At 43.6% G+C, this 15,878-nt stretch overlaps 2 protein-coding genes and 2 non-coding genes across 4 annotated transcripts in view; 2 read left to right on the top strand and 2 right to left on the bottom strand.

Annotated features, from left to right (window-relative positions):
• Positions 1 to 4,043, bottom strand: part of KNL1 (kinetochore scaffold 1) — a 64,854-nt gene extending 60,811 nt beyond the window's left edge. The window contains 1 exon segment of the mRNA XM_019968529.2: positions 3,556 to 4,043. The gene's annotated coding sequence lies outside the window, so the exon portion shown is untranslated.
• A 102-nt stretch (positions 4,044 to 4,145) lies between these two features.
• TRNAS-GCU (transfer RNA serine (anticodon GCU)) lies at positions 4,146 to 4,227 on the top strand. Its single transcript has one exon. It is a non-coding gene; the product is annotated as a tRNA-Ser (tRNA).
• A 3,611-nt stretch (positions 4,228 to 7,838) lies between these two features.
• Positions 7,839 to 7,954, top strand: LOC139185510 (small nucleolar RNA SNORA26). Its single transcript, XR_011569090.1, has one exon. It is a non-coding gene; the product is annotated as a small nucleolar RNA SNORA26 (small nucleolar RNA).
• A 2,527-nt stretch (positions 7,955 to 10,481) lies between these two features.
• RPUSD2 (RNA pseudouridine synthase domain containing 2) lies at positions 10,482 to 15,611 on the bottom strand. The gene is made up of 3 exons (XM_019968528.2): positions 14,954 to 15,611; positions 12,989 to 13,285; positions 10,482 to 12,306 (listed from the first exon to the last, which is right to left on the bottom strand). Exons 1-3 carry the CDS (start codon positions 15,578 to 15,580, stop codon positions 11,572 to 11,574), a joined length of 1,659 nt encoding a protein of 552 aa, XP_019824087.2. The 5' UTR covers positions 15,581 to 15,611; the 3' UTR covers positions 10,482 to 11,571.
• Positions 15,612 to 15,878: the final 267 nt, after the last annotated feature.

The raw sequence follows: 15,878 nt of genomic DNA, 5'->3' as shown, positions 1-15,878 counted from the left end.
AAAGCGTTTGTCTATAATGTGGGAGACCTGGGTTCGAGCCCTGGGTTAGGAAGATCCCCTGGAGAAGGAAATGGCAATCCACTCAAGTACTATTGCCTGGAAAATCCCATGGACAGAGGAGCCTGGTAGGCTACAGTCTATGGGGTCACAAAGAGTCAGACACAACTGAGTGACTTCACTTTCACTTTCTACATCTGTACATGACTACTGGAAAAACCATAGCCTTGAGTCATCTAAACATATTCATTGTTTGAAACAGTCATTGTGCATAAGCCCTGTCTCTCTGCCAGACTTAGTTAGCACTTAAGTGATAAAGAGTTGAAGCTTACTGATGTCCTCTTTTAAAAATAGTCTATTTATTACATATCTGTAAGTTCCACTTCCAACAGAAATAGACTGCAGATTCTCACATTAAGCCTCATGTGTAAAATGCTGTTATGGTTGAACTTTTGATCATCATCACATTCATTGATTATTAATTGGTTCCAAAACTGTGCACCAGGCACGTAAGGAGGGGTGCTACAGCATACTCACAAAGGGGTTCTGGAATATTTTAAATTTCTGAGAGAAACAATTCTCAACATCTATCTACTGCTAGTTCAAAAGAGTACCCATTGACCTTACACTAGTTTTGGTTACATATTATTGCAAAGCTGGATTTTTGGCAGTTGCTGTGATATAAAGCAAGTACTTTTGATCAATGTGGCCCCAGAAATGAGCATGGCAGTATCTGATTCCAAGATCTGAAAGTTGCATAGTGTTCAACATGAAATGGAGAAGGACACTATGAACCTTGTTCCTCATGTTCTCCACCTGCCTTTTGTCTATGGAAAAACTTTACCCAAAGAATAAGCATAATCAGAGAAGTGAGAAAATGCAGATACAAAGGAAAACAGCCAAAGAGACCACATAATAATAGTTTAGTCATCAAGCATAGTAAAGGACCTTTAGTTCCTTCTCAAGGGCTATAGATATTATTCTGGGCCATATCCTGTGAGCTCTTAAAGATACTGAAACCCCCACCAGGTGGAAGAAGTGAACTACACGATGACTAGACTGTAGCCATGACATAAGCTGCCACTGTTCAGAGAATTAGTCTCAAAGAAACGGGAACAAGCCCATCCTAGAACTGAAGATCAACTGTATTTAAAACAATCAAGATGATGTTGGTCAGACCACCACATGATCAATTTCAAGATGACTGTCAGAGCTGACTGTGCTGTTTCTGCATGTAGCCTCTCCCTTTAAAATCTGTTGCCCACTGATCATCAGTGGGGGAGAGTTGGGCTTTGAACAGAAGTCTGCCCTCCTAGCCTGTTGCCAGCATCCAAAAAGAAGCAAACTTTGCTTTCCACCAACCTTGCCTCTTTATTGACTTTTGAGCGGTAAGCAGTTGGACCCCATTTTCAGCTATAACAGGTGCACATATCCAATCAAATAATTGCGATTATTTAAGAACAAAATAAAATATCTTTTCATTCAGTTTATGTATATATCGATAATCTCAGATATTCAGATGACACCACCCTTATGGCAGAAAGTGAAGAGGAGCTAAAGAGCCTCTGGATGAAAGTGAAAGAGGAGAGTGAAAAAGCTGGCTTAAAACTCAACATCCAAAAAACTAAGATTATGGCACCCGATCCCATCACTTCATGGCAAATAGATGGGGAAACAATGGAAATAGTGACAGATTTTATTTCCTTGGGCTCCAAAATCACTGCAGACAGTGACTGCAGCCATGAAATTAAGACGCTTGCTCTTTGCAAGAAAAGCTATGACAAACCTAGACAGTGTAATAAAAAGCAGAGACATTACTTTGCCGACAAAGGTCCACATAGTCAAAGCTATGGTTTTTCCAGTAGTCATGTATGGATGTGAGAGTTGGACTATAAAGAAAGCTGAGCGCCAAAGAATTGATGCTTCTGAACTGTGGTGTTGGAGAAGACTCTTGAGAGTCCTTTGGAAAGCAAGGAGATCAAACCAGTCCATCCTAAAGGAAATCAACCTTGAATATTCATTGGAAGGATTGGTGCTGAGGCTGAAGTTCCAATACTTTGGCCACCTGATGCAAAGAGCCCACTCATTGGAAAAGACCCTGACGCTGAGAAAGATGATTGGATGGCATCACCGATTCAATGGACATGACTTTGAGCAAGCTCTGGGAAATGGTGAAAGACAGGGAAGGCTGGCTTGCTGCAGTCCATGGGCTCTCAAAGAGTCAGACACGACTGAGCCACTGAACAACAGTTAATATATTTCATAGTGTCCAGTGATATAGACTCTAGACCTGTGCTATATCAGATAATTTAAATTTAATTAAAATGCAATAAAATTTAAAATACCATTCTTGTCACAATTAGCCACACTGTAGGTGCTCAACAGTCATATGAGATTAATGAGTACCGTGCTGAGCAATGCAGAAATTAAACATTACCATTAACACTGGAAGTTTTATTGGTCAGCACTGTCCTACTACCAATATCTAGGGTATCTTTTACTGTCTCTTACTTAGCATCAAACACATCATTAATATTACCACTCCAAGTATTTTTCATTCAGTTTACATCTACTTGTCACCTTGTAAAAATTTCCAGCCATTTCACGTTGTCAAGAAAAATCATATCACTTGGAACGCAACCTTTACAGTACGTTAAATTCACATTTCAAATCATTCTTTCCTTCAAGTTCCACCTCAAATACCACTTTCTCCAAGAAGCCTCCTCTAGTCTCCATTGCCAAAAAGCATTAAATAAGCTGGTCTGTGTTCCCACATTCCTTTAGAATGTCCTGTAATCCTTTACAGTCTTGCTTTATAGTTATCTGTGTATATCAATTCCTTCCCGTTCTGGACTGTAAATTCTAGATGAGGGACTGAATCATCTGCTCCCTGCCCGAGCACAAGACAAGGAATCCAATACAGATCTGAGGAATTAGACTGATCCAATTCAACTGAAAACTTCAATCTTCATACCTAAAGTAAGCTCTGCTTTGGTCTTCTCTGTCATACCTCTATAAACCTATCTTTAAAATTCCAATCGACAAAACATATATTTTTAGAACTTTTTTCTGAAACTCTACTATTGAGACAAACAGCAAGAAAAGACTCCTTAACTCTGGCTTAATAATGCACCGAGGATTTTTAAAAAACTTATTTGTGGCGTACTAATACTGGCTTTATTTATGTTATTACATCCGCAGAAGACTCAAAATCTGCTCAGTGCCGCTAGCACTCAGATCAGACACTGTAAATAAACCATAAACCGAGAGTTTAAAATCACATTTCTGTCACTTCATTTATAGCTAAGAAAAGACTGAGTAAGAAATGCAAACACCCGTGAGTTCCCCAAAGAAGGGAAAAGGAGGTAGGTGCTAGGGAGTCCTGGAGCCCTGACAGAAGATGGCGGGGCGGGACGCGGAGAGAGCCGCGGGCCAGCGACCCAGGGCCGCTCGTGGGGCCCAGGTGTGGATGGAGACTGCTAGCGGGGCGAAAGGTGGCCCAAGTGCAGGCCGAGGTGAGAGAAGAGCGAGTCCTGCACCGGGGGAGGGCGTCCGTACCTGAGCCCAGCGAGTGCTGAGGCAGCCTGGCTGTAGGCGCGTCCCTCTCCTCCCAGCGTGGGGCCTTGAGTCCGCTTTAACAAAACCTAAATCCCGCGGGCGAAGACCAGGACGAAAGTTACTCGCCGCGACCCAACGGCTTCACAAATTCTCCTCAGACTTGTTTGTGGTCCGCACACTCCTCACATAGCTCACCCCCACCCCTTCACACGTCTCCTCACAACGCCCAGAGGACCTCTGTAAAGCATTCAAATCTAACCGCCTAGCGGAAGCGCAGGCGCAAAGCCGCTCAACGCGTCAGCCCCGCCCCTTAGGCGGCAGACCCTCCCTAAGATTACTTCAATGAAAAATTTTTCCCAGTTTGTATGCCAATTTTATTTCTTTCAAGGTTATCTCATTTTCTACGGAATTTTCCATTATTCCTCCCCACTGCAGATTCCTCACTGCATGGGAGCGGCCATCTTCTTTTTATTTCTTGCTGTAAAAAAGATCGGAGCTTTGCTTCCGTACAAAATGGCGGCTCCCATTCCATTGCGTCACATCCCCCTAGTTTTACTCCCTATAGCTACCAGGAAGGAGTAGGCTTCTGGGACGAGGTGGCCGAGTGGTTAAGGCGATGGACTGCTAATCCATTGTGCTCTGCACGCGTGGGTTCGAATCCCATCCTCGTCGAATGTAGGTTTTATTTTTTCGCCACTGATTTGAACCGATGACGGTAAATTTCCTTGCGGAATGGAAAGAGTTGCTTATTCATTGCAAGTATGATTTACTAGTCGACTTCGAAACCTCCGGTTTGACTCTTGAAAGACAGCTTTTGGAGCATTCTGATCTCACGTATAAAGAAAAAGGGAAAGAGACATTTTCTGGGAATCAGAGTTAAATAATGCGTTTAGTGTATTTCTAATGTAGCGAAAAACAGTGCATAGAATCCCACGATTATCGCTATTTACATATGTTCTAGTGGTGGTCTGCTCAGTAGTAATTAACCGAGCTCCTGATTGAGGAACTTCGGTTATTGTGGACTCTAACCCCAGCGTTTTTCATACCTGTCGTTACTATGAAAAATCAGATTTTACTTCAAAAGCTACCGTGAGACTCAGTGTTCAGGGTTCTCTTTCAGTCCCCAGAAGGCTGCAGGTGCTTCAAGAAAAGTACTCAACGTTAAAAAAAGATGTTGACAGCACTTGAAACTTGGTAGTTATCTATAAGTCAGAGAGGTGAAGACATAGCTGCCTTCCCAGAGGAGAAAGTTTTAATTCTTCTCTTGGATTTAAGCAGAGAGGGAGTAGAAAAAGAATAGAGATTCTCCTCCTGAAGGGTCATCAGGCAGTCTTTCAACTACATTTAACCACCGTCATTTATCCGGTATTTATCTACAGGCACCACAATGAATTACAGCACTTTAATTCACAATAATCCTGTGATCACGACAGACATGTTTATTATTCCGTTTTACAGATGAGGACACTAAAAGATAAACTTGTCCAAGGTTATACAGCTTTTGTAATTCCAGAAAAGGCATTTATTTAAGTCTATCAAACTCTGGTGGCCCTTATCCGCCACCCTATATGGTGCTGCTGCTGCTGCTGCTGTCGATTCAGTCGTGTCCGACTCTGTGCGACCCCATAGACGGCAGCCCACTAGGCTCCTCTGTCCCTGCGATTCTCCAGGCAAGAATACTGGAATGGGTTGCCAAGTCGCTCAGTCGTGCCTGACTCTAAGCGACCCCATGGACTGCAGCCTACCAGGCTCCTCCGTCCATGGGATTTTCCAGGCAAGAGTACTGGAGTGGGGTGCCATTGCCTTCTCCTGGAAATTAGTAAAAAGCGCTCTTCAATCCTTTGCGGTCATGGTTTACACATTCTCTCTGCACTGAATGGTACCCCAGAACCTGACACTCGGCAGATACCTTCAGCCCTGAGAGTGGAAATCAGGCTCCAGTGACTCCTCCCACACCAATCCAAACCCCTTAGGAATGTAGATACCTCCCACAGCTGAGGGCTGAGGGTCACCCGAGCACTTTGCTTTCTAATCCATTCACCACCCTGTTGCTTGAAAGGATTTCAACCTGGGTTCCACACACTCCCAAGGGGTCCATGGATAGACCTGAATTGGTTATTTGGTTGGGAGAAAAAAATTGCAGCTTTATCTTCATTAATCTCTAATTGAAAACACTTCCTTCTATTAATAAAGGTAAGCAACAAAATACAGTTCTATTAACCTTACCTGTGATTTTTGTCACCAACTGAAATAACAGATATTGTTGTATCATATTAGCAATATGCAATACTGCTATTGTTTTATGCTCATTACTGCTATAGTACTTCAATATACTGGTAGTTATTGGACCTATCATTAGATCTTGTAAACTTAAGCATTCATGAGGAAGTATATGCATTGTATTGTTGGTTCACCAATTTTTTTATTTTTAATTTTATTATAGTTGATTTATAATTATTAATTTCTGCTGTACAGCAAAATAATTCATATATATATATATACACATACATTTTCATATTCTTTTCTATTATGGTTTATTACAGGATATTGATGTAGTTCCCTGTGCTATACAGTAGGACCTTGTTTATCCATTCTATATGTAATAGTTTGCATTTGCTAATCCCAGCCTAGATAGTATATTGAAAAGCAGAGATATTACTTTGCCAACAAAGCTCCATCTAGTCAAGGCTATGGTTTTTCCAGTGGTCATGTATGGATGTGAGAGTTGGACTGTGAAGAAAGCTGAGTGCCAAAAAATTGATGCTTTTGAACTGTGGTGTTGGAGAAGACTCTTGAGAGTCCCTTGGACTGCAAGGAGATCCAACCAGTCCATCCTAAAGGAGATCAGTCCTGGGTGTTCACTGGAAGGACTGATGCTGAAGCTGAAACTCCAATACTTTGGTCACCTCATGCGAAGGGTTGACTCATGGGAAAAGACCCTGATGCTGGGAGGGATTGGGGGCAGGAGGAGAAGGGGACGACAGAGGATGAGATGGCTGGATGGCATCACCGACTCGATGGACGTGAGTTTGAGTGAACTCAGGGAGTTGATGATGGACAGGGAGGCCTGGTGTGATGCAATTATGGGATTGCAAAGAGTCGGACACAACTGAGCGACTGCACTGAACTGAACACAGTCAAAGGCTTTAACATAGTCAATGAAGCAGAAGTAGATGTTTTTCTGGAATTCTCTAGCTTTTTCTCTGATACAGTGGATGTTTGTAATTTGATTTCTGGTTGCTTTGCCTTCTCTAATCCAGCTTGAACATCTGGAAGTTCAAGATGTTCATGTACTGTTGAAACCTAGTTCTCGGTTCACATACTATTGAAACTTCTTAGTTTGGCTCAAATAAACTCTCTTCTGTTCTTATCTGTTCTATTTTGATAACTGTATTCCAACATAATTGGTTGACTTTATATTACAACAAACTTAATTTTATGCATTTAAAACCAATATTCTGAGAAGGGACCCATAGGCTTCACCAGACTGCCCAAGATCTGTGTCACAAGAAAAGGTTAAGAGCTCCTGAGGGATTTTCTGAAGTGTCCTCAACACATTAGTCTTAAAACCCCTCCCCTGAATTAGGCCTTTTTCTGTCTCCCCAAAACCTTTGCAGATGCTTTACTTACTCCTCTCCCTGGATCATGCTCCTGCTGCCCAACACCTCCTTCCCATCAACCCCTTCCTGGCTGGCTCCTGCTCCTCCTTCAGATCTCAGCTTTGATGTCATCGCTATCATGAAGACTTTCCTAGCCCTGCAACCTGCAGCTCCTTCTTAGATTTCTCTCGCCTGGTCCCATGCTCTTCTGCTTCTGGGTCTTTGTACCCCTCCTAGATGTTCCTGTAGCTCTGTGTGTCTTCCTCAGCATTTGCCAGATGGTATTTAAATTGTCCATTGGTGCTTTGACCTCTCCAAAGAGTGGCAAGTCTACATCATTTTTCTGAGTTTTGCCTGCTTCTCACAGTGATGACTTCCTATGGAAAATTGATAAGGTCTATCAATGTGTCTAGTCTCTATAAATAAAAAGTGAGTGGGTTGTTTTCTCAAAGGAAGATCTTCAGTTGTAAAAATTCTGAAACTATAAAGCACTGGAAGTGTCTTGAGGTTAAAAAGAAGAAATCATGAGTGGAAACTCACTTTTCTATTCCTCATTTCTTTACCTGTTTTCATGCTTAGTTCATTTGTGGTTTCTTTCATATGAAATTGCAGTAAGTCTTGCTGTGATGGTCCCAGTTTTTTTGCATTTCTGTGATCTATTGATGTATAAGAGTTGTGCTTATTTTACCTCTTTCTACGAGACTCAAAAGGATTAAGGCTAACACAGTAAGGTAGAGTAAATCTCAAATCCAGAGAAAAGATTGTAAATCTCCTCTTGGATTCTGTCTGGAGTCACAGCTGGAAAAAAAAAAAAAAAAGGATTAACAACATGCCAGATTATTTAAAAGCCTAGGGGTGGTGGTGTGGGGACTTGGATTAGTAATGGAAAAAGAAATTTATAATAAATGAAGGCAGTAAGAGTTAGAGGCGCCATCTACTGGAGGAGCTACAACTGAAGATTTGGACAAGACAGTTCTGCCTGATCTGCTAATACATTTTGCAAGATTCCCATTACTGACCCCCACCCCCAATTTGTCACAAGCCACAGATCAAGGAAATCATTCTCCATCAACACCAGTTCTTCATAAGTCCTATCCTGAACTGTTGCAGGACCCCTCAACCTCTGGAAGACCAGAAATAAAGAACTACTGTACAGCCAAATTGCATTACCAAGATATTCCAGATCTCTTTATTATTTCAGTGCCAGGGAATGAATCTCCATTCTGAGTCCAACTTCAAGAAGACCAATTCTCAATGGAGAATGAGGTGCTCTGGAAAAAATTGTCCAGTGTATAGTTGGTGATGGTCTGCTGCCTGGGCAGGCCCTTATGTGTCAGCCTCCCTCACAGACAAAGCTCTGAAGAAGTGAAATGTGTGTGTGTGTGAGCCCTCACAAAGTTCTAAAGGAAGAAGTGAAATGTGTGTGTGTGTGCGTGTGCGGCCTCCCGTTGTTTCTTAAACTCTTATAAGAAAAACCCAGACCCAGGGCTGTAAGACTTGCAAAGGTTGGTTTTGAGAGGTAGGCAATGATATAAGTTAAATCCTTCTATTCCTTACCATTAGGAAGTGTAGTCCCACTGGGAAACATCTCTGGGAAAACAGTCATGACAAGGTCTGTGATGTGATGCATTAGTCACTCAGTCAGGCCGGACTCTTCGCAACCCCATGGGCTATAGACCACCAGGCTCCTCTGTCCATGGGATTTTCTGGCAAGGATACTTGAGTGGGTTGTCATTTCCTTCTCTAGAGGAATACTTCCCGATCTAGGGATCGAACCTGGGTCTCCTGCACTGCAGGCAAATTCTTTACTGACTGAGCTATGAGGGAAGCTCCAAGGCCTGAAGAGGTTCAAGAATTAATGCAAGAATTCTCTGTTGAGTTGGTGCAACACCAACTCAAAACTTTTTTCTCAAATCATTCCCTTAGCTTCATGCTATCATATGAAAACCTCTACTTTGCCAAAATAACTTCTGGGAATGCCTAGTAAGCTGAAAACTAAATAATATGTCATATTGAAGATCAATTAGAGCAAAAATTGAAATCTAGCTTATAGTAAACTTGCTTGGGGAAGACAAAATGAATAAATGCCAATAGAACTGGGGAAATGGGGAATAACACTTGCTATAGCCCATGCTTTGTAACTTCTGCAAAGATAGCTATGAATAGATAGCAAGCAACAGTACACTTTTCCTGATCATAGTGAGAATGAGCAATGCCCGAGATTTCAAATTTCAAAATTTTCTTTTGAGATCTTCAGAATGAAGTAAAACTGGGTCAAACTCAACTTCAATAGGGTGAAATTAACAGATGATGGCAAGACCTGAGGACATGACTGGTGATCCATGGAGTTAGAAACAGAAGCAGTAATTCCTTTTCTGATTGTGGTACTGTGGAGTAGAAAGTTTTTCATATTTCTCTTTGGGCTAAATAAAAGGCCATTGGCCCTGAAAACCCCTAATGACTAGGTTCAGAAAGCTTCTGAGTCAGGGAACAAGAAGGCATCCACATATGGAGAGTGACCCACCTGCACTCTATGGAGTCAGAAGCGCCTGTGCTCAGACCCTTCCAGACCTTGCCCTATGTATCTCTTCATCTTGCTGGTCTTTTCTAGCCTTTAATATCATTTGTAATAAACCATAAATCAAGAAAGGAAACTGTTTTCCTGAATTCTGTGAGTTATTCTAATAAATGGTTGAACCCGAGGAGGGAGTTGTGGGAAATTTTGATTCACAGGTAACAATCTAGACCTGCCATTGTCATTTGAAGTGGGGACAAGTTTTGTGGGACTGAGTCCTTAATTTGTGGGATCTGACCCTATCTCTGGGTAGATGGTGTCAGAGGTGAGTCAGATTGTAGGATACCCAGCCTGTGTCAGAGAATTGCTTGATGTGGGGAAACCACCACATATTTTAAAAGTACAGAGTATTCTGTGAATAAAGAAAAGTGAGTTTTTCTTTTCTGGTATTTAAAATAAACACAGAAGCAGAGAGTAGAATGGTGATGTCAGGGGTTGGGGGCAGGGGGAAATAAGGAACTGCTATTCAGCAAGTATAAGGTTTCAGTTATGCATGATAATTTTAAGTTCCAGAGATGCTATACTGTGCCTATAGTTAACAGTATCATATTGTACACACGGATTTGCTAAGGGGCTGATCTCACATTAAGTGTTTTCACCATAATAAAAAAATAAAACTTTTGTGAGTCACAGGACACTGCCAATAAAGTGAAAAGACAACCTACAGAATGGGAGAAAATATTTGCAAATTATATATCTCTTAAGGGTCTTATACCCAGAATATATAGTCTTATAATTCAACAACAAGCCAATCCAAATTAAAAAAGGGCAATAAATTTGAATAGACATTTTTCCAAACAAGGTACACAAATATCCAACAAGCATATGAAAAGATGTTTAACATTATTAGTCCCAAGGGAAATGCAAATCAAAACCACAATACTACTTCAATCTCACTAAGATGACTATAATCAAAACAATGGGAAATAACAAGTGTTGGTGAGGATGGAGAGAAATTGGAACACTTGTGCATTTCCTATGGGAATGTAAAATGGTTCAGCTACTGTGGAAAAGTTTGGTGATTCCCCTAAAAATTAAACAAAGAGTTACCATATGACCTGGCAATCCCACTCCTTGGTATATACTTGAAAGAACAGAAAACATGTATTCAAACAAAAATCTGTACACAAATGTGCACAGCAGCACTATTCACAATAGCCAAAAAGTGGGAACAACCCAAACGCCCAATGAATGGGTATAACAAAATGTGGTATATCCATGCAATGAAATATTATTCAGCCATAAACAGGAATGAAGTACTGATGCATGCTATGAATTGGATGAAGCCTGAAAACATCATGCTAAACAAAAGACGACAGACACAAAAGGTCACATGTTGTATGATTCCGTTTGTATGAAATGTCCAGAATAGGCAAAAACCATAAAGACAGAAGATTGGCTAATTGAATCAGGAGCTAGGTGGAAGAGGAAATGGGGATTGCCTGTTTAATGAATATGGGTTTCCTTTTGAGTGATGAAATGTTTTGGAACTAATTAAGAGGTGAGGGTTGCACATCATTGTGAACGTAAGAAAGGCCACTAAATTCTATGTTTTAGAATGGCAATTGTGTTGTCAATTTTACTTCACTTAAAAAAAGGAAAAAAGAAACAACTAGTGAAAACATTAGACATACAAGGTATTAGAAAAAGAGCTCTATTTACAAACCAGAAAGTTCCCAAACTCTAGCTGGAAGGAGAGGAAGGTCTAGCAAGTATGAGCAGATCCTTTAAGAGCCCAACTTCACCCCCAAGAAACTCTGTACCAGCCCATGTGGTTAGCTCCTACTTCATGGCCCATTCCTGTTCCAATCCAATAAATAATCCCTCCGTTGGCCATAGTCCTCAGTGTTCTTGCCAGTCATCTCGTGCCCAGGCAGGCATTGGTGAACAGTACTCAAAGTCTGGCCCTTTATAGCGCAGGGCATGCAGAAACATCACAAGATCCTGGGGCGAGGGATCCTGTGGCACTCTCCGGCACTCTGAACAGAGTGGGTCTGTCTCTTGATTCACAACATCCATTTTGGTTGCCTTCTCTGATGTCACAGGCACTCCATCCAGATCCCGAGGGGCTGCCTCAACTGCTCCATCTATCTTCTGGGAAGATGCAGCCATCTCTTCTAGGCAGTCCTTGCTGAGCTCTGAGGAAGGTGCTGTAGAGTCTGGGGCTCCTGGGCACAGGTCACCCTCATAGAGATCTAGCACATCCAGACTCTGTTTGGCCTGGTGCTCTGCCACAAGGTCCCGCAGGAGTTCCTCATCTGTCTTTGGAATGTGGCCGCCTCGGCCTCGTGAGGGACCCCAGGCGGCTGAGTTGTAGATGGGGTCATTGAGGATGGGGTGGCCCAGGAACTGGAGGTGGACTCGGATCTGGTGGGTGCGGCCTGTAAGTGGCCGGCACCGTACCACACTGGAGTGGCCATTGTAGCTCAGTCTCTGGAACACTGACTCACAGGGCTTGCCCTGAGGATCCACACGGCACACCCCTACCTTGTAAGATACCACCAAGATGGGTTCCTTGCAGGTTACTTCCTCGGTAGGGAACTCCCCCACCACCCGGCACACGTACTCCTTCTCCAGCTACACAGGAGGGAAGAGGGAGAAAGTCAGTGCATGAAGCCCAAACCCTTTTCAGTGATGACAAATGCATCCGTATCAGACAGAAGAGGGTTCAAACCCCAGCTCCACCATTTACCAGTTGCACAATCCTAGGCACATTACAGTACTCAGCTTCTTTAAAACCCATTAACTTGTCTATAAAATGTTTGCTTAGAAAAGCATTTATCGCAACAGGGCTATTCCGAGGATTTAGTTAGCTGGGCTCTAACATACTTGGTATTGAGCCTGGTAAACAGTAAACAATAAATACATTATAATCAGACCCAGAATTACAAGTCTCAAGACCACAATCACCACTATTTAACTCTTCTACCCAAACCTCTTCCAACTCTATCCAGAATCTTTCCACCAAGTAGACTCTCTCCACAGTCTTAAAAACCTTGCTCAGCCTGTCAGCATTTAAAATTTTCAAAACAGCAAATTACCAAGAGAGGCAGTATATGTTATCTCTAAAGATCTTTTGAAACTTAAGAGATAAGAACTTGTCTCTGGCTCCTTAGGTGCTGACCTTCCTAAAGATGGGAAGCTTGAGCAGATAAACACAAAGGCTCATTTCAGATCTAGAACTCAGTGACACCCTTTCGATGAAGAGCATTTGTGAGTCCAGAAGTGGCCTGCAAGAAGCAAACTCAGTTTGGCTCACCTGCCGGTCCCGAACCTGTTCATGAATTCTCTCTGAGACGGCTGCTGTCTTGGCAAACATGAGGACCCCAGAGGTAAGGCGATCAAGCCGATGCAATGGGTGTAGCTCCTTTAGTTGGTGCTCCTTGCCCAGGATGAAGATGACCGTGTTGTGTCGGAATCGGCCACAGGGGTGGACAGGAATGGAAGAAGGCTTGTCTACAACCACCACATCTTCGTTCTCTGCTAGCAGGCGGATGGGCTCTGCGGTAACTGGTGGCTCATGCCTGTGCACTGTGTTCCGTAAGAAGTCATTGTCCTGCCAATGACACAGGCAACTGGTCAGCCCAGGGTCCAGCCACCTATGATCAGTCAACTTCACACACAACTTCCCCCCATCTTCCTTACTGGATGAAAGAATGGGCATAGTACATCCTTAAGCAGAAAAAGCAGTATACACCATGTATTCTTATTTTGTAAACACACAGACACACAGGTAGAAGCAGGAATTGAAAAAGAGCTAGAAGGATATACCCAAAATGTTATCTATCTCTGGATGGTGTGATTATGGTTTTTGCTGTTCTGATTATTTGTATTTTCTCTACAATAAAGTTATATTTAACAATATATTTTTCTAAAATGAAGGGGAAAATCCTCCATAAACCATCACTTATTGTGACCTTGAACAAACACCAAGCTGTAAGTCCAGAGATGTGGGCTCTAGACCTGGATTTGCTACAGGCTTACTGCATGCTCTTAGGGAAGTCACTTAACTTCTCTAGGCCTCAGTTCCCTTATCTGTGAAATGTGAGCGTCAGTCCAGATCTGTGCTTCAAAACTGTGACTGATTCAAACCACTCATTTTCCAAATGCCTTACCATCCCCTCACAAATATGGTGAGACACTGTTAATGACAATGTCTGGTACCTCTTAGCTGTGATGGAAATTTAAAGAAGGGTCAAAGCACTGGGCTACACAATTCTGGTCTCAATCTCTGTCATTTCACAGTTCTATCCTATCAGGCTCTAGGATAAATAATTCAAGTGGAAGTTATAAGAACACGGGCTTCCCTTGTGGCTCAGCTGGTAAAGAATCCCCCTGCAATGTGGGAGACCTGGGTTCAATCCCTGGGTTGGGAAGATCCCCTGGAGAAGGGAAAGGCTATCCACTCCAGTATTATGGCCTGGAGAATTCCATGGATTGTATAGTAGATGGGGTTGCAAAGAATTGGACACGACTGACTGACTTTCACTTCACTTACAAGAACACAGGTGTTGGAGGTGGCACTGTGCCTTACTTCTGTGAGGTTGATCTTGGTTTCCTCAACTTCCTCACAGGCAAAATGAAGTGACAGTATCTACTCCACAGGGTTGTCATTATAATTAAATGTTAAAGTACATAAAATGCTTAACGCTGTGCCCAGCACACAGGAGATACAAATGATAGTCTCGATTATTACCGTTTGTACAGAGATCTACAATGCAAGGCAGAAAATCATCAGTGCCACTGCCAGAAGACTACATAAAAGGAGCTGTTAAGAATTCCCTGGTGCTTCCCTGGTGGCTCAAACGGTAAAGAATCTGCCTACAATGCAGGAGACCAGGGTTCAATCCCTGAGTTGGGAAGATCCCCTGGAAAAGGAATTGGCAACCCACACCAGTACTCTTGCCTGGAGAATTCCATGGACAGAGAGGCCTGGCAGTTCATGGGATCGCAAAAGGTTAGACACGACTGAGCGACCAACTTTCACTTTCACAAGAATTCCAACTTCTGTGCCTTGGAAACACCAAGGTCGCTTTGATGGAGGGGATAAGGCGGCTGAGGTCTGAAACATACAGGCAGTCTACTTGAGGAAATGGAGCGGTAAAAGAGTGTTACAAGTTAAAACGAGAACGCTTCAGAATGACCCCGAATTTACTCCGGTACCTATGCCCTAGTAACCGAAAACACCATGCCCCCTTTCGGGCAGGCCCCATCAGGACTCCACCTTGAGCACAATGCTGAGGTCCTGTACCGGCTCCTCGTTGAGGTGCAGGCGTCCCGCCCGGACAGCGGCCTCGTAGTAGGCCAGGGGCTGGGCTCTGAACTCCGTGCCGAAGACGTGCAGCAAGCTGTGGCCCACCCAGCGGCCTTTGCAATAAGTTCGGAAGTCAAAGTAATAGGGCCGCACTTTGCGCAAGCCGCCTTCAAAGTAGTAGCTGGTCTCAGCAAAGTGCTCATCGCCGAAGCTAACCCCTGCCCGCCGCTTCTTCGGGGGCGGCACAACGCGCTCTCCAACCGCGCCCCGCCGCTTCTTCCGCTTGCCAGGGCCCAGGGCTGCAGCCGGGGCCCGCTCCCCGTTTCCTGAGGGCTGCTTCGCGTCCCCCGAGACCGGCTCCTCTCCTGGACCCCCCGGTTCCGGGTGCCCAGGGGGCTGCTCACCCCTCGCGGCGCCGCCCGCATCTCCGTTTTGCTGAGCTGGAGCCCCCAGCCCGCTCGCTGCCTCAGCCCCGGTCGAGAGTCTTTCCGCCATGGGTCCCCTACAGGCACTCCAAGTCCTGGCAATTGCGAGGAACCGGAGATTGGAGCACACTTGCCCAAGAACCGGGAGCCACAACCGGCCTCCCAGCCACATGACCCAGCGGCCGCTGCCTCTGGGTCGCGATCTGAGGGCGTCACTCGGCACCAACCAATCAGTGAGACCTAGTGCCGAGGCGGGACCGCGTTGAGAACAGGCGTGAAGGAGGTAGCTGAATGAGTTGAAAGCTGTAAGAATGACTCATTAAAAGTGTAGATTCCATGTAGATATGCTCGAAGTTCCTTTACTCTGGAAAAACTCTTGAAAGAGTTATTAATATTTCAAAACAAAATAAAATGAAGATTGCTAAACTCTGAATGTACTAAGAAACACTGCGTTGTATACTTTAAAGGGT

This window comes from Bos indicus, chromosome 10, assembly GCF_029378745.1.
Source record: "Bos indicus isolate NIAB-ARS_2022 breed Sahiwal x Tharparkar chromosome 10, NIAB-ARS_B.indTharparkar_mat_pri_1.0, whole genome shotgun sequence".
Lineage (NCBI taxonomy): Eukaryota > Metazoa > Chordata > Mammalia > Artiodactyla > Bovidae > Bos > Bos indicus.
This window is presented reverse-complemented; position numbering and strand designations above follow the sequence as displayed.